Source organism: Sesamum indicum, linkage group LG4, assembly GCF_000512975.1.
Source record: "Sesamum indicum cultivar Zhongzhi No. 13 linkage group LG4, S_indicum_v1.0, whole genome shotgun sequence".
NCBI classification, from domain to species: Eukaryota; Viridiplantae; Streptophyta; class Magnoliopsida; order Lamiales; family Pedaliaceae; genus Sesamum; species Sesamum indicum.
Window position 1 is genome coordinate 16,552,714 of NC_026148.1, and position 18,528 is coordinate 16,571,241.

Here is an 18,528-nt window from a genome sequence, read left to right on the forward strand (position 1 = left end):
AGCAGTTATGTCTTCTCTATGTTAGCTTTGCTGCTACACAACACAGCAGAGCAAACAGGAGTCTAGGGCGAGAGACTCTCTCTTCTTCGTAGGGAGAAAGAGTGCGATATTCTAGTGATTGGAGCTACGAAAATGCCGTTTATATCGAAAATACAGAGGCAGTCAGATTACAGCAGTTTTTCTTCTACCCATCCAATCGTTATCGACAATGGCGGCTCCTATTTTCGCATTGGGTACCCCACCTGCAATTTCTATATCTGCTGCCCCGAATAAAGCCCTAGTTGTGCTTTTTTTTTTTATTTGTTTATGCATGCTCTGTTTTTGGATTAAGAATTGTTGCTGTTGTGTAGATGGGCAGGAGAGAACGATCCTCGAGTTATTTTCCGAAACATTATTCAGAGACCCCGTCATAAGATTACTGGTGAGTTGAACTCACATTTTCCCACTATGTTTTTGGCTTTTGTAATTCTGTTGTAAACTTTATGACATTAATGAAGCAGTGATTTTAGATAGTCTAACTCATGACTTATTAAGCATTTCTTTTGTCTTACTTCTTTCTTGAGATATGGGTCGATAAATTTGGTTGTTCTACTGTTTGAACTGGCGAGAAATTTGGGCTTCTTTCTTTAATTTTTGGGGTAGGAGCTCCTGTTTTCGTGATTTTTTTCCCTTTTTAATATTTCCTCAATTATCTCGTTACATGGAATTTAATTTTCTCTCATTCATAAACATTTGTCTGTGGATTTTTCTCCTGCACTCATTAGTCTGTGAAGCTTGGAGAAGAAAAATGAAGCAAATGCATTTCTCCACATGAATTTGAACGGACTTATCTAATTGCTTTGCTGCATGCCAAAGCATGGTTTTAATGGGTAGTTTTAGCCCTCAGCGTAGACCACTGGGTGCAGCCGGTGGTGACTCCTCCCAGGATTCAAGATAATTGGTCCCACTGTGTGTGCTCACAGTGGTGAGGACCTCTAGCAAATAGCCTCCTTTTCTTTTTCTGTTCGAGTTTCATAAGTTCAGGAAAATGATGAAATGCATTCAGTGGAATATCGAAACATTCAACAAGCGAGGAGAGTAAAAATACAGAAGGCTTTTCACCTCTTCTTGTGTCTTGTGAGAAAGCAGAAATCAGCTGTATCTAGTTTTGAACCAAATTATCTGTAAATATTGCGTGTGAAGAGAGTGAAGATAAAATAGTTTTTTTTTTTAAAAAATTATTTATGTTGTGGGTTTGTGCAAGTTTTTGCAGGATAATAGGTTAGTCAATAACATGAATTACTGGGTAGCCAAACTTTTCACAAGTGTCTTAAGACTTGGCTTTAGGCAAGAAAGGGCTTCTGTAAAAGCTTTTTGGTTTGCCTCATATGCCCTGTGCATTTAGCCATCAGGGGCAGGCCAAACATTCTCATATTCACTTTGGTAAGTAAGAAGTTAAAACCATAATTAAGCCTAATGAACTAGCTAATGAAAATCAGAAATTTCTTTGCTTAAAGTAAGCTTGATAGGAATATTACACAATAGACCTCTGTTTCTTGGGGAACTCCAAGCAGGTTGAGAATGCATACTTCATTACTATATTTTGGAGGTAGAAGATTCTGCATTACCATGTAATGAAATAATAACTGCTACTATGCTTTAAGGTGGTCCAAATGGCCACTGTTTGCTTGTTTGTCCTAATTCAACAATTAACTGTTGGGAAATTGATGAACTGTGATTCAAACAATTGGATTTTGTTATCCTCCAATCACATTGCATGAACCTGACTGTCTCGTTGAAATAATATTCTGGTGCATCTGATTGCAGCATTCTAGACTTGGAAGTTTGTGCTGTATTTACAAAATTCTGAAAAGTTATTCTTTATACAGGTGAAACAATAACCGTTGTAGGGGACCATAATCCTGCATTGCTGAAATACTTCGACTGCACTAGGTCAGGACCTCGCTCAGCTTTCGACAGCAACGTTGTTTATCAATTTGAAATAATGGAATATGTAAGCTTCGTGCAATTTTGCTTAACCAATCCCTTGATTGTTTCTGTTTTTCTGAATATTCTTTGTCCTGTCTCCATAATCCTTCTCTAGGCCCAACTACAAATTTCTTTTTCTTCTCTGGAATATTGATTTGAGTAACATTTTGAGGATGGTGACTGCCTTTGCTTTAATGAACCTGTATAGATAGTAACATGCTGGGAGAATTCAAGCAAAATACAGACATTTCTGAGAAGCTAAATTAGTGCGTTGTCTTCTCTTGAATTTTACGATTGCTCAAGCTTGTATCAGATTTCAGAAGTACCTGTCATATTATGTGATTGCAGTTTGGGGAAGTTTCGTTCCTTCTCTTTATCAAGCTTCAGCTTGTACAGTATATACTATGATCTAAAGTCTCATAGAGCATGCTACCTTAGGAAAACAGTATCTAATGCATGATTAAAACACTATCAGTAGAAGTTCTTGCCAACTGTCAGATGTTGTTCTAGGCAATTTTCTATATCTTTTATCAGTTTTTAGGAGAAAAAGAACCAGATTAGCAAGCCTTTTTCATCCTCGAATCACTATGCATGGTTAACAATTGTATAGTTTTGTTGCCATCTTGTCTTAAGAAAATCAATATTTAACCAGGAAAGATGAAAATATATTATGGCCCTAATTTTGAGATATATTGTAGTTTCTCAGAATTACTATGTTTCTCTATCTCCGTTTCAGAGTAATATAATGAACTGCTGCTTTCTTATGCAAAGTAATACTAACTTACAGAGATGATGTTGGGAACTGCTTATTGTAAGCGGCCTCTGCATTTTTGTTCTTTTTCAATGAATTGTTGGGATGAGAGTTAAGTTTGTGTACCAACTACCATTCATTGAACACCATGCCATTCTAATATTTTGCTGCTACTGTGCGGATTTTAATTAAACCATTATTAGTGTTTGCTTTCATGATTTTACTTTGGGGTTCAGCAATCCTGCTATTTTGTTTTGTACCTTCCCTTTTCGGATGCAAATTAACTTCTCAACCTCTAAATGCAGGCATGTGATTTAGTTTACTAAAAATTTTCCTTTTTGATGCAAAACTAGATTCTTGACTTTGGCTTTGATCGACTGGGTGCAGATCAATCACAGGTAATGTCCGTATGTCTGTTTTTCTATTTTGGCCTTTTGTTTTACTTAAAGTTTAAAGAGATGGGGGTGCGGATATGTATAGAGAGTGCTGATCAACATAGGATATTGACTTTAGTATGTATTTGATTGGATGCATGCGGGTTTGATCGAATCAAGATATAAAGTATGTTGTTGACAGTCCATTAACTGAAGGAAATGAGAATTTAGGAGATGTTTTAGACAAATTTATCGAACTTGCATCAATTTTGTTAAAGTCAAGCCTGAAATGTTTTTCTGACTGGTATATACTAGAGTATTTGTCCTCATGCCCCAAATCTGACCTTAAGGCCTTAGTGACCAAAACCTAAAGACAAGAAGAACTAAGTGTCTTGTGTTGGACTCTCTGTGTTAATATGTTTCAATTTGGATTTGAACCTCGAGGTTGGCCAGTTTAGGCTTGGATCACTGAACATTTGAGCTTTTTGCATGTTCGCTTCCATGTGGGTTCTTGGATGGGTCTGGAGATTTTTGGAGTAATTATTTTGATTTGGTATGATTAGAATCTTCTAAGTTTGCATTTGATTTTCAACTTAAACAAAGTTACCATTAAGTGTCATTTTCCACGGGGGTTCAAGATTTGAGTGCAAGTGCATTCGTGAAATTATGGACACACAGAGACAATGACACTCTCTTCCATTTCTTTCCTGTCTTTTACTATTTCTTCCACAATCACCTAAACTTGAAAATCTGGTAATTATGCCATTTTTCCAATTCTTGAATTTTTTTCGGATTCCAAGTGCTAATTGTCCTCGTAGCTCTTAAACTTTCCCTTCCGACAGATAGTCAAAAAACATGGCTTACCTAACTATGTTTTTAATTTAACTGCTTGCTGCTTGCTGCTTGTCAAAGCACACTGCACCAATTTTGCACTATATGATCGACTGTTTGTTATCTAAGATTTTTAACCTGCAATTATGAGCATTCGAGCTAATGTGTCGTCAAAATCTCCTGTGTCAATAATGACTTGCTACACATTTGTTCACTGTGCTCATGACATTTTTCAAGGCTTTAATTGTCATCATTCCAGGTTTATTTTTCACATGCTCCATATAACGGTGCGTAATAAATAATGCTCAATGAATCTGCAGTACTGCTAAAATGTCTGGGAACAAGCTACATTTGACCTTTTTACATTCTGGAAACTAAAAGTTGTAAGGATTGATCCAGCAGTATCATTTGGGGGAAAGAGACAAGTGTGTGAAAGACAACCTAACATTCTAATAGTTACTTGCTTAAATGATTTTCTTTTCAGATATTCCTGTGCTTCTTTCATTTTTTATGGACATTAGTATACCACATCCAGCAATTAGAGAAAAAAAGGTGGTGTTACCAATATTCTGAAGATATAGTGTTTTGCTTCATTTCCTTCTGACAATGACCTATTTGTTATGAATCACTATACTGTGTCATGTTTATGCTGTTAATTAGTGTTTCACATCTTTGGATTTGCAATTTTAATGAATTTTATACCTCAAAAACTTGAGCTTGTTTATTGCTGCCCTAAGCATTTTTCTATTGATTGGTCGAAAAGCAGATCAACCATCCTGTCTTGATTACGGAATGTGCTTGTAACCCAGTCCAGTCCCGCAGTAAAATGGCAGAACTTCTTTTTGAGTCTTATGGAGTTCCATCAGTAGGTAAAAGTTTTGCAGTCCTTTCGAGGGGCATCTTAATCTGTATTATTATCTCATTTTCTGTTTTTCAGTCTTGCGTAAACTATTGTTTGCCCCCCACTTCTTCGTGTATGTGGTCCGGACTCCGGCACTGTGTACTTGTGGTTCACTGCTGGATTACACCCTTTCTCCTTTTTGTGTCATTGCAGCATTTGGTGTTGATGCGGCATTTAGCTACAAGTACAATCAGCAACTAGGGATTTGTAGTAATGATGGTCTGGCAATATGCTCTGGATTTAATACAAGTCATGTTATTCCGGTATGTCATGTGTTAAATTATGTTTCTCATTAAATTATTTTTAAATGAGATTTTGTAGTCGCATAAAAGCTTATGGGCAAATGATATTTTAGGGACAAATGGTAATCTCTAACTATGTAAAATGATGTGCAATGCCTACACGGTAATTGTGTTTGTTTAGTAATCAAACCACACAACTTCTGCCTGGAGTTCCACTCTACTAGCATATCCATGCAATTAAAAATTCCTGCAACTACAAGTAATCCTGTGCATAGGCACAGCTTTATCATTTGTTTTCAAGATATAGAAACTGTCATGCCTTAAAGCATTCGTTTGTGAATTTATAGTTTGCTATTTCCATATCCATATTCTTTATATTGGTATGTTTTTCTTCTTTATGGGGAGTTGGATGTCGAAGCCAATTAGAACAGTACATTAGAAAGAGATTGCTTTGGTTGTGGGAGAACCGCGTGAAACAAATGTGTTGTGGAAAAGAGGTTAAAGTGAAGGAGAAAAAAGGTTGGTTGTTGGTTTGGTCATGAGAAAATTATTTCTAGTCCATGTCTGAGGGCTCTTGAGAAAGTTGATTGGAGGGTGTATATAAATTTTAATAGGTGCATTAGAACATGAGAAATATGTATTGTACATGTATAATGAATGTACAATGACGTCTAAATACAAATCTGGTACCAGTTATAATGCTTGTCTTTTAACAGTTTAATTGATATGCTGTTAAGTTATGACATGCCATGACATGACATGCTGTTGCAACATAGTACTAACTGATGTTAATTATGTAACCAACAAAAAGATTTTTCATGAATGTCAGGCTGAACTTCATATATAGTTTATTTTGAAGTAGATGATCATATAGTAGTTCTCTATTGTTATCATTTGGTTTATGAAATTCTTACATCTAAAAGTATTAATGGTGTGACAAATCAGCAGCTTATATGAAAGAAATTGCAACACAACTATTATCATTAACTTTGATATGAGGTTCTATGTAAGTTTACCTTCTTAATCCTGTAAGCATTGTTATATTTTAATGGGTAAAATACACTTTGCCCCCTCAACTATTCATCATGTAACAAGTACCCCCTAAACTTACAAGTGTAACACTTACCCCGCCACAATTAAATTTTAGACAGTATTGCCCTTATGTTATATATATATTTAGTTCAAAGAATTTCTTTCTTTTAGTAATTTTGCATTTTAAGTTTAATTAAAATTTTCTTAGTTGGAAAAAATATCTTTTATTTATAATAAATTAAAATATAATTAGTGAGTTAAATAGTTCGATTTTTTTTTTTTTTTTAAAGACTCAAAGATAACTAATAAGTACAATAAATACACAAAAAAATTCATGAAAAGATTTTATTAATTTGGTGATATATTAAGTTATTAACTATTTATTCTTTTAGATAAAAATGAATAATTAAATATCAGTTTTTTTAACATGTTTCCTTTTAAAAATATGATAAAATATATGTATTCATTTTTTTTCTAAAAATGTTCAACTTTTGGTTAAGCATATATATATTTGTCAATTTCTTTTCAGAAGCATGTATGAGTTATTGGTTTTATTATATTTGTTGTGTATCTATGTTATATATATATATATTAATTTTATACTCCACTTTTAATGTAAATTCTTCACTTATTAAAAAAAATTAATTAAATAATAATTTGATGATGATTTAATGTGCAAACTACTAAAATATATTGAAAATAATGTAATTGTTAAAGGGATGAGGGGTATTTTTGTCCAACCATAGGGGATAAATGATACATGATAAATAGTTTAGGGGGGCAAAGTGTATTTTACCCTATTTTAATTCTGTTTATGATATTTCTCTGTTTTGGTTAAATTCTAAGCAAAATAGGTACTCCAGAAATTCTCATATCCAAGAAATTGGTTTGTTGAGTTTTGGAGAAATATTGGAGATACTAGATTGATTAGCTGTTTCCCTTTTAATTAGATCAGGAAGAAATCTGGTGATGAGGTAATATTCTCTAATCAACTAATCCTATGTAAAAAGATTAAGGACATTATCTGTTAATGGTTTTACAGTTTTAATATAAGTGGATAGTCCTTATTTCCTTTGAAAAGCAAACTTTTATACTTTCCGGGTCTTCAAGAAGAAAACTGACAGTGAAACAGAGGAAATATGCAATTAATATGTACTTCTTGGCCCAATTTCCAATTCTATCTGCAGGGTGAGTTTTGTCAGATAGTTGATTCTTGTAATCCTTTTGATTCTCCCAGGCTTTGTACCCTTATGTTGCGTCTAGGAGTTCTTATTCGGTAAAAAACTGAATTCAATCAAACCGAGCGGAAAATTCGGTATGCCAAAATGTCGTACCAAATACCTAACTGAATAAATTGGTTTGGGTTTAAATAATTACAGAATTTTTTTTCAGTATTTTGAATTGGCATTTCGGTAAACCGAACTTCTTTTTTGAAAAAATTAAAAATAGTTAAACATCAAATATTTAAAATAATCATTACCCTTTTATTTTTTTTTTAATTTTTGATAAGTGAAATAATAAAAAATAGTATAAAAATAATTAATAAACATAAAAAAATGTATATAAAAATCAATTCTTAAAATATATAGAAATAATATTTCGTTATTGAGGACGGCTCAGTAAGCTGAACCTAAAAACTGAAATCAAACTGAATCAAATTTTCAAAAATATGAAAACTGAATGTTGAACAGAATTTTTTGGTGTGGATTTGGTATATACGGATTTTTCAGTTTCTGTTCAGTCTGAACTTTGAACTTGCAGCCAAACTCAAGGTAGATTGTGAATTCGCGGAGAATGATTGAGGAGAAAGGAAGAAATTTAATTGTATCAACCTATTATCCAATGTGGATTGCACTTACCTCCTTTGCTGGCAGAGTTTGGTCTGCAAAAAGAATTTGTCTGCCCTAAAATATTTCTAATATAAACTATAACATGTGGATATAATGTTGGTTGAATGAAAATTCACCTTTCATGCCAGTCTTTGGCCCTTCTCCCTGGCACATGGGGCAAGCATGGAGTTGGCTTGGGCCGCGGCATGTCTTCCCTGCCAACCTACACATCAACCCCAACCCCCCAACCCCCTTCTCGGCTCTCCACGCACGTGCAAATGTTCTGCTATTTCATTTGTTTACCATCAACACTTCCATAATTTCGTTTAACTTAAATATTTAACTTCTGAGACAATAGCGAAACTTGGTATTGTAATAATTAATGATACACATGTGAGAGAGTATGTAATACAGCATAGGATTTACTGAGACAAGGTAAATCAGTGGAAATATCTTGCTTGTCCTCTTTAACATATAATTCTGTATTAGCTTATCTATACCAGGTTAGTTGTTTGACTACACTAACTGAATTACATCCACTATGTAATCAGATACCCAGTTTGACATGCTCAAGTTTTTGAGTAATCATTACTTAAATGCAGTGTTTGCTCAGTTTGAAACAACTAACAATGATTTTATTGGCTATTCGTTCCAATTTCAGTTTTTGAATGGAGAACCAGTGTATGATGCATGCTGCCGGACTAATGTTGGTGGATATCACGTCACTGATTATCTAAAGCAGCTTCTTTCACTTAAATACCCTCATCATATGTAAGCATGATAAACTCTATTTGGATGGACAAACAGAAAACATTTGATTGAATGAGGCTTGGACTAATAAAATCTAAATAAGGTCTAAGCTTACTTGGGAGAAAGTTGAAGACCTGAAGATGGAACACTGTTACATAGCACCCGATTATGCAGCTGAAGTTCGACTGTTTCAGGTATCTGTTTCTGTAGTTGAGCCACTCAAACTCTCCCTCTGTCTTGTTCATGCACAGGCACCCATGTACACCAGAAAGTAATCATTTACGTATTGTCTTAGAAAGGGGACAAGAAAGCCGAAGAAAAGACGAGGTGTTGGCAGCTTCCTTGGACTCCCTCACCAATGGAGGAGGTCCCATCAGAGGAAGAAATTGCTAGAAAGGCAGCTTTAAAAGAGAAGCAAGGGCAAAGATTAAGGGAGATGGCTGAAGCTAAGAGGTCTAACAGAATAAATGATCTTGAAAATGAAATAAGAGACTTGGAAATGCTGTTACAGAGGCTCAGACACGCGACAGAAAATGATATTCCCTTGATCCTTGCAAAGACTGTATATATCTCAAAGCATGATGTAGAATCTGCCCTTGCAAAGGCAACACAATCTTTACGTAAAGCGAAGGGGGAACCTGTTGAAAGTGTTGAGAAGATGGATCCTTCATCTACTGAAAAATACAATTTGATTAATGTGCCTGATGAGATGCTCACACCAGAACAGGTTCCTGTTTTATGTGGTTTCAATGTTCCTTCTTAAAATTGGTCCCCTTTTTGTGTTTTGCGTTCTAAGTTTGATTTGCATAATTGCGTCTTATCTCAAACCTGTGTGCTATTGGTGAAAGCAGTTGATCTTTACATGAAATTCTATTATGCTGGTTTTTGTGACATCTCAAATTCCCTATATCTACAGCTTAAGCAAAAGAGGAAACAGTTATTTATCAAATCCACGTCTGAGGCTCGGCAGCTAAAAAAACAGAAACAGATCGAAGAGGAATTAGAAAGAGAAAGACAAAGGAAGCTGGAGGAAGAAAGACGCTTGTATGTTCATGATGCTACAATTTGTAACATTGGACTGAATTTGTTTTAAAGAAGATAAAGAAAATCAGTCATCTCCCTTAATCTTATTTTGGCTTCTATTGTCTCTTTTTCTTGATGCTGTCTTTCTTTTCCGAATATAGAGAGAATCCGGAGCGATATTTGGAGGAGTTGCGTGCAAAGCACAGAGATCTCTCTGAGAAAGTAGAGCAGCGAAAGAAATTAAAGACGAATGGTGGGCAGACTAATGGAAATCACAATGCATCTGGAGGTGTTGGTCGTGGGGAGAGGTTGAATCCCTCCCAGAGAGAGAGGATGCGTCTCTTGACTACAGCGGCCTTTGACCGGGGAAAGGGAGAGGACACTTTTGGTGCAAAGGATGAAGATTGGCAGCTCTACAAGCTCATGAGTAAGGATAATGATGATGATGATGATGATAAGCCAGATCCAGATGAAGCAGAGTTAGCTCGCATCTCCTCTAGACTCCAGGTGAGTTATCACTGTACATGATTTGGCACCATTTTCTTTAATTCCTGATCTGATGGATAGCTTAGATATCAATTACTTCTCGTACAGGAAATCGACCCAACCTTTATTTTCAAATCAGAGTCAGGGTCCTCTTCAGCAGAACCCCCTCGTTTTCGTCCTCTGACCAAGGAAGATTTCCAGATTATACTTGGTGTAGAAAGATTCCGCTGTCCTGAAATTTTGTTCAATCCCAATTTGATCGGCATTGACCAGGCAGGGTTGGATGAGATGGCTGGCATCTCGATAAGGAGGTTGCCGTTGAAAGGCCAAGGCCTGGAAGAAAAAATAACCAGTTCAATCCTACTGATTGGTGGAAGCTGCCTCTTCCCAGGCATGAGTGAGCGCTTAGAAGCTGGGATTCGAATGATTCGTCCATGTGGAACGCCTATAAAAATTTACAAAGCCTCAGACCCGATTCTTGATGCTTGGCGTGGAGCTTCCACCTATGCTGCTGCCATGCAATTTCCCCAGCAAACCTTCAGTAGGATGGACTATTATGAAAAAGGTGAAGATTGGCTTCAGAGTTATCAACTGAGGTACACAATTTGATCTTCGGCCTTGGCTGCAACGGAATATGTTTTGCTAACATCTTGTGGCATTAAAAATTAAATTGCATGCATATATTATATTAGGGCTTCTATTGATGAAACTTTAGATACTATTGCAGCTGGCTTTGCACATATAGTGAATCCTTGTGTGGCATTTTCACTGCTGGCTTTGCACATATATTGAATCCCTTCTGTGGCATTGGCAATTTTATTGTTATTATGCTCTCTTTTAAATTTGAGTGCTGGGGGAGATCATAACTAGGCAATGTTTGTTCACTCGTGTCACGTTTATGATTTATACCATTTCGGGTGTTCGCCAAATTCTCATTTTTAAAACCTCTTATAGAATCACAATATCTAATTGTGGAGTTCTATAAGATCATTTTGGGAATAGTTATAGTTCTACCAAAAATCATTGTTGCAAAGACGTCCCAAGTATTGTCAAAATGCGTTCCCCCAAAAACTCGCCAGCCACTCCGCCGCCTCTCTGCGACGTCTGGGTGGGCTGGATGGTGTCGCCGCCTAGAGCGACCGATTTGTCGCCACCTCCATTATATATATATATATTATTTTATATTTGCATTTATATTATATATTATAATATTTTTGTTTTATATATAATTGTGTATAAATATAAATGCCAAAATATGTTTTACAAATTTATTTAAAATTTAGGCCGTTTATTTTTCACTAAAAACGATCAATGGCTATAAAAACAAGTGCATAAGGGACAAATCAAAAAATAAAATCAACGCCGTTAAAGACAATTAATAGAGGAGGAGTATGTGCAATATTTTAAAAAATATTAAGAGGTTTTTAGTCGAATTTTGATAACACAAAGGGGTTTTATCCGATTTTCCCATGTGAAAATTTTGTACAAATCCCAAACGTTATAAAGGGAAAATATAACTCAACATCTTTTGAATAGTGAAAGAATTTCCCCAAGTGTATTAGACAATTCTACAGTTTGGCAATTTATTTTGAAGTTTTTGCAAATAAAAAAATATAATTCTAAAACTTTTTTTGCAATCAATAATAAAACAATTGTTTGTAAAAGTTGAGATAAAAATTAGGATAAATTGCATTAAACACTCCCTATATTTTAAATATTCAATTGAAAACCTGTGTTAAAAGAATTAACAAAAAATCACCGTGCTTTTAAAAATTATGCACACTCTCTCCTTCCGTCATGTGATGTTAACGGTGTTAAATTTTTTACAAAATTCCCTAATATAGTCTTGTTATGATAGCCTTTGATCTTCAATAATTAAAAACTGAATGGTCCAAATTTTAAATAATTAAAAAAATATAATTTATACATATATACAATTATATATATATATATATATGCTATTCAAATAGTACAATATATATATATATATAATACGAAGAGCGATAGGAGAATCTGGACGCAAAGGGGGCAATGCCGACGCCGTCTTAGCAGAAGGGAGTGATGGCGGTCACCCCATCAAAAGGGGGCGAAGCGACGTTGCCGCCTTGTCTCCCACGATGTCGCCCAAGTGCAAGTCATCCGGCACAATGCTAAATTCTTGAGTAAAATAGAATTAAAATACAAATTATCTTTACAAATGCCAATTAAAAGAAGATAGACAGCGTATAATTGATGTTGATAATAGAGTACAGAGGGAAAGAAAACAACACTTTCTCCCCTGCCATTATGGTCTTGGACAAAAGACTGCATATGTAGCAGTTTCTCTCGATTCTGCGGTACCTCCAGGCATATGACAGAAAAAACACCCTACTAAGAACACCATAGAAAGTTAACAAACCTAAATCTTGTGATAAGTAAATACCAAACAGCCAATTGATCTTCAGTTAGACAGAAGTAACAAATATGATGAGCAAATGTATAATACAAACATCCCTTCACATCAGTGGTATGAGTTTTAATGAGCCGAGATAGTTATATTTGACTAATCTTAAGGGCGCATAGCTCGTATGACCCCTAGCATCTAAGTAAAATCCATATCATGGGAAACGAATTGCCGTTTGCTTAATCGACCTGTTGATGATGCAGGGAATTAAAGCTAAGTAGGGTTGTCTGCCCCTTCGCAACTAGCCTATACCACACAACCATTTCTAGTATCCTTCTTCAACAGATTGTCGTTAACTACGTAGTGATGTTTGTATTGAGGAAAGATCAACCTTGTCATACCTCCGAATTGTTCAAGCATGCATGTCTATTGGCCCAGTGGAGCGATGGCACAATTGTTTTCGGGGCTATGTGTTGCTAGTCCACTTGACATTCTTCAGCCAGATTGAAAAGCACAAGAACTGCCTAAGCAGGAGCAATTCTGATTCCAATAAACAGCTGAAGAAGCATCTTACAAACATTAATAATTGTTCATGTAAAGCTCTCTATAAAATGCTCAATTTGACTAAAAACGCATTATAGGTTTTAGCCAAAAAGAAAACATTGCATGTAGATGGATCCATACCTTGCTATTAACAAAAGAAACATATTGATATTCTGCAATTGATGCAGAAGACAGCATGATCAGTAACCAGCGATTTGGCCTTTCTGAAGGTGTCATCGATGAATTTCAGTATGCAGGCCTCCAAGAAGAAAGTGCGTAAACAATACGCCCCTTCCAACCCTGCAACATCCAGTGGCCATCTTCATCTATCACAAAATCCTTGTGATAGGATGATTCGACTCTGTTTCTTGCCATTTTCATAATCTCCTTGTCCAGAGGAAGCTGCTCAAACCGAGCCCTCATGTTCCGAGCCTGCCACTGCTTGTATGTCTCTGGTCTCTCAATCCTTTCAGCTGCTTCACAAGCAATTACATTCATTGCTTCCCGGCCGAATACTATTCTCTCAAGAAGCATTCTCTCATGAATTTCTCGGGGAATAATGGCCTCAAGCATGTCAAATAAGGAAGAATAATGAAACAGCGCCTCACGAAATCTTGTAATGAAAAAGGGGGCATTATAGGAACCATTCACAATTCCCAGAACAAAAACAGCAGGGTTCATCTTTCTGATAAGGTTTAGAACAATGTTTCTTGGACTGTTCACCATCACAGTTTCATCTAGTAGATTCCTAAATCTGTAAAGACAGTTCACAACAAGCAACTCATCCGTGTTGATCTTAAGATCTTCTAGAGTAATTGTTTCCCACTTCTGAGCTATAGCATTGAACTCAAATGGAACTTTAAAAGTCTCAGCATATCTAGCCAAGCGCCTCCCAGTCTCTTCAACCCTTTCTGATGGTCGGAAACCTGGACATGGAAGATCGATACCAGTAATACGAAGTTTGGGCGGTCCGCCAGGTCTAGAAGAGAGACGTTGTAGAAAGCAAGGCCACTGGAAACCATAGAGAATGCCAAAATCAATAATATGGAGCCTTGTGACTTTCGCAGACAGATTCATAATGGTCTTATTTGCAAAGAAATTAGAGATCTTTCTAAATGGACAGGTAGCAAGATATATATGGTAGGCCTTCAAGACGTCAGCAGCAGATGTAGGCATATTAATTAGGGATGTATATATCTGAGTCCCAGATCCAGCCATACGTGCCACAAGACCATCGGCAAAGTAATGGGCAAGTCTCTGCATTCCATCTCCAGTTGGAGTTGCATGCTGTCTAATCTGCTTAAGAAACTCATTTGCGGTCCTACGGTCATCAGCTGCAACAGCTTGTGCACAAAGGGTCAATAGGGTTCTCAAATCAACCACATTCCTTTTTCCTCCCTGTTTCTTAACACGGGTTTTCCCACCACTAGATCCCTTTAAATAAGCAATCTGTGGAGTGAGTTTACTTACTTCACTCAGTTCTTTGCGAAGGGCAGATTCATTTCTCCCTCCGCTGCATAGAAGCACCTTATCAAACATTTCTGGAGTCACAGTTGATTCAGAATAAGTGGCGGATTGCTTGCTGCTCCGTTCGTCTTGCAGCCCCATGCTCTCATGATATGGATTCTTCTTTCCCCGTGATAAATCGGAAGACTCGTCATTATTAATGTTCTTTTCCACCTTAACGACCATACTGGTACGGCCTTCTTTTTGCTTCTTTTCCACTGACTTATCATACTTCATATCAACAATTAATTTACTACCACTAGGAAGAAATTTCCTTGCTTCTTCAACGCCCTTCTTAAATTGCATAGCTGACTCATTACCTCCAAATATATGAGGAACTTTAAGAGTACTCACAGGAGAATCGATCGGGCCATCAATGATGGTGTCATTACTTGATGAACTATAAGATGACAGAGAAACAGATTGTGAGACTAAATTACCAGTAACATGATGCCCGCCAATTCGATCGTAGTAGGGATCAGTATGCCAATCCGTACACAGAGCTCCCATATCACCAGAACCACAATAACTTTTCAATTCTCCAGAGAACTTATCATCAGGGCTTTCAGTATTCAGATCTAAATTTGGCAACAGCTGATAATCTGTGGAGGCAGGATATTGTTCTCCAAGTACCTCATAGAATGATTTTTCTGCAGCTTGAAGAGCTGCAGACTCTTGAAACATGCAGGTTTTGTCTTCCACTTCCTCTTCCATGAGAATATGGTTTATGTACTTGAGCACCACATCACTAAAATCAAAATCCACAGGATACTCGCCTTCTGACGACGGACCTCGGGCATCAAAACTGAACTGGCTAGAAACTGGCATATTATCAACGACATTCCTATCCAAAAACCTATCACTAACTCTCAAATATTCAATCATGTTAGGATCCGGCGATACAGGGACAGCTTTGTTGTTAAATTTGATTCTAGACATTGTCCCACTCAACTGCTAAAGTACTGATCCATGACCATCTAGTTTGCAATAAGAATTGAAGATAGAAACTACTCTCATATCAGAGAATCGCCTCCCTCAACTTCTCTTATCACCTGTACTGCTGCTGACTGATCCAAACTTTTCAAGATACAAGCTTTCGAATATCAAAATTCAAAATCCAGAAGCAGAAACACTGAAATAACCACAGGAATATGCATAAAACAAGAAATCAATCAGTAAAATGAACCTTGAACTCATGAATATCAAACTTCCAACAGGAAATAAAGCCAAGACAAGCATATATCTAATATTCAGAGGCTTAAACCACATATGGCGAGCAGAAAATCTTTAGAAACAACTAGCCATAGATATGCATTTGAAATCTTAAAACCTCAAAAATCCCATTTCACAAGAAAACACAACGACGCTGCTTACAGACACATAAAAAAATTATATATATGCACATTTTTTACGCTGCTATCATAAGTAGCTACTTGTAGGTCAAAGAAATATACCTTCAAAGAACTCTTGGGGAGAGAGAGAGAGAGAGAGAGCGCATTGAAGATTTGCTGAAGATGGGTCTGCGTTTTCTCAGCATTAAAAAAACGGAGGTTTCTGATGATAGAGAGAGAGAGAGCATGGTAATCTTCATCTTGTCACAGTCCACACGTGACAATAGCTCACGGCTAAACTTTAACCAGTATTGGATTTTTTTATTAAACTATTCTTATAACAGCGAAAACATATATTTTCACATGAATTAACGTGTGAAGATGTATAAAAATAAATTTATTTCACGCTCAATAAGTGAGAAATAAATCAAACGGGTTAAATATAAATTTTTATCCATTAGTAAAAATTAAAATAAATTCGATAATTTTTTACTAACATGGACTTCTTTGTTAGACAAACAAACCTCAGTGTAATATTAAATGTAATTTTTTAAATCACATAGGGTTTATGTGTAATCACACCAAATTTCAAAGGAGAAGAGTGTAACTGTCCCTTAATTATACGATAAGTGCAATACTCTTGTTGTATGATTGATATATAGTTTAAAAACAATGACCAATAAATGTATCATATTTACTCTGTAATTGATTTGATTCAACTAAATTTAATTTAAATAAGAATTTTATATTAAATTTTGATCTTGTATTTAAATTATAATTTATTTTATTTTATTTTTCAAATAAATATATAACACAAAATCTAACGGAAGATCTGCACCCGACAATCTTAATTAGGTATTGAATATTCCAAATGTAAAGGCTGCGGTGGAAATTTTGGGTTGACCGACGACCATCAAATGTTTATCCATTTACAAACAAATATTTGGTTTCCTTTCAAAAAACTAATTAATATATATAAAAATTATAATGTGAGGTGTAGAGAAAAAAAAAATTGATAAAGAAATTTAATACTCAATAAAATAATAATTTTTTTCGATTTCGATTTGGGCCCGAGATCTAAATTAGTAATTTAAATAAATTAATAAGATAATAATTTTTTAAAAAACCCTTATATAAATTTATGGTCGCTTCACTATTATAAATTAATAATTTTATAGAATTACAAAAAAAAAAAAAACCTACAGCAACTTAGTAAATATGATTCTATTGTTATTTGCTTCTTTGTAAAATTTAAATTTAGCTGTATTTCATATCTAACTTTGCTTACTGCATCAAAACACTACGCTGTTGCGTTCTTATACTGCAATAAAAATCGTGAATAGTTGTTGCCGCTGTGAGTGCTTCCTTCTGTATAATTAGTTGCAATGGCATTGTATCATCTTTAGTTACAATGAACATTTTTTTTAGGGGGGTGTATTACATTAAGTTAGTGGACACTAGAATATTGGTTTTTATTATTTTTCGTAGAAAAAAAAAATCAAATATTATTTATAGGATGGAGATAGAGGAAATAATATTTTTCGTCATATATTTTTTATTCCATTCACTTTTGGTCCCATATTTTTAAAAAAATAACAGTTTTTGTTCCATGACACTTTTAATTCTGTTAAATATTTAACGGAAAAGACCATATATACAGCCGTTAAGTACATGGACCAAAAGCAATACTTTCTGAAAATTATGGGATCAAAAATGAGAATTCCGTAACATATTGAATCAAAAGTATAAAGGTTCAACCAAACACTTGCTATTTTCCGTTAACATATGTAATGGAAAAGTGTCATGGATCAAAAATGCTAGTTTTTAGAAATTACGAAACTAAAAGTGAGAATCTCATGACCAATAAAATAAAATCAGAAAGACTCTTAATTTCGAAAAAGAAAAAAAAAAGTTGCTACTTGTCCATGCAGGTACATAGTAATAATATTTTCACATGAGCTGCATGGTGGTGAGTTGCTTAAGGAATTAAGATTTATATATATATATATATATATATATATAATCTAGAAGGGTTTGAAAGTTCTTAAAACTTGTGGTCCAAGGAAAGAAAGAAAAAAGAAAAGGGAATTATTTATATCCAATCAAAGATAACTCTATCCGAATGAAGAGACTCAACCTAAATCATATATAGAAAAAGATCATTTGACTTGTCATTTTGGGGTGCATGAATATTCTTCCTTTCATGTCATATTATAGAGTTTACTAGTGTCTAACCCATGTTATGTATCAACTTTTTATTAGTGATATAGGTATTATAAAAATTATTATCACTAAATTTTATTATTGACAAGATCCAAATTTTTGTGACAATATATAAGTTGTCCCTCGTATGAACAACAAAAAGCTCGTGTCACTGTAGTTCTTAGTTTTGAGTGACTATTTAAATGACTTTGAATTAGTGACAATATGAATCCCCATTAAAATGTAGAAATCTTATCGCTGCATAACTGATGGGTGTCAAAACCACAAAAAATAATTCCTACTAACACTTTGTAGAAAGTGTGAGTAGGATCAATTCTACAGGGACTGGTACTAAGCTAATTTCAAGATTAAAAAG

The 18,528-nt window shown here is 35.1% G+C and overlaps 2 protein-coding genes across 4 annotated transcripts; one reads left to right on the plus strand and one right to left on the minus strand.

Annotated features, from left to right (window-relative positions):
- LOC105161269 (actin-related protein 5) lies at window positions 9–11,012 on the plus strand. Its single transcript, XM_011078905.2, has 12 exons — window positions 9–233; window positions 351–421; window positions 1,869–1,993; window positions 3,073–3,117; window positions 4,691–4,793; window positions 4,979–5,088; window positions 8,590–8,699; window positions 8,782–8,872; window positions 8,974–9,405; window positions 9,595–9,722; window positions 9,863–10,208; window positions 10,296–11,012. The coding sequence occupies exons 1-12, from the start codon at window positions 133–135 to the stop codon at window positions 10,794–10,796; spliced, it is 2,163 nt and encodes a 720-aa protein (XP_011077207.1). The 5' UTR covers window positions 9–132; the 3' UTR covers window positions 10,797–11,012.
- LOC105161270 (scarecrow-like protein 14) lies at window positions 12,171–16,232 on the minus strand. Of its 3 annotated transcripts, none has more exons than XM_020693349.1 (4): window positions 16,074–16,232; window positions 13,255–15,751; window positions 12,972–13,127; window positions 12,171–12,518 (listed from the first exon to the last, which is right to left on the minus strand). In XM_020693349.1, the coding sequence occupies exon 2, from the start codon at window positions 15,556–15,558 to the stop codon at window positions 13,360–13,362; it is 2,199 nt and encodes a 732-aa protein (XP_020549008.1). In that variant the 5' UTR covers window positions 15,559–15,751; window positions 16,074–16,232; the 3' UTR covers window positions 12,171–12,518; window positions 12,972–13,127; window positions 13,255–13,359. The 3 variants fall into 3 exon arrangements, with proteins under 3 accessions (XP_020549008.1, XP_020549007.1, XP_011077208.1); XM_020693348.1 differs by having other exon boundaries at window positions 12,171–12,554; XM_011078906.2 differs by lacking the exon at window positions 12,171–12,518 and having other exon boundaries at window positions 12,607–13,127.

Coding starts and splice junctions, on each gene's coding strand:
- LOC105161269 (XM_011078905.2), top strand. CDS start 133: ATGCCGTTTATATCGAAAATACAGAGGCAGTCAGATTACAGCAGTTTT. Junction 422..1,868: donor ACCCCGTCATAAGATTACTG/GTGAGTTGAACT, acceptor TTCTTTATACAG/GTGAAACAATAACCGTTGTA. Junction 8,700..8,781: donor CTTAAATACCCTCATCATAT/GTAAGCATGATA, acceptor AATCTAAATAAG/GTCTAAGCTTACTTGGGAGA.
- LOC105161270 (XM_020693349.1), bottom strand. CDS start 15,558: ATGTCTAGAATCAAATTTAACAACAAAGCTGTCCCTGTATCGCCGGAT.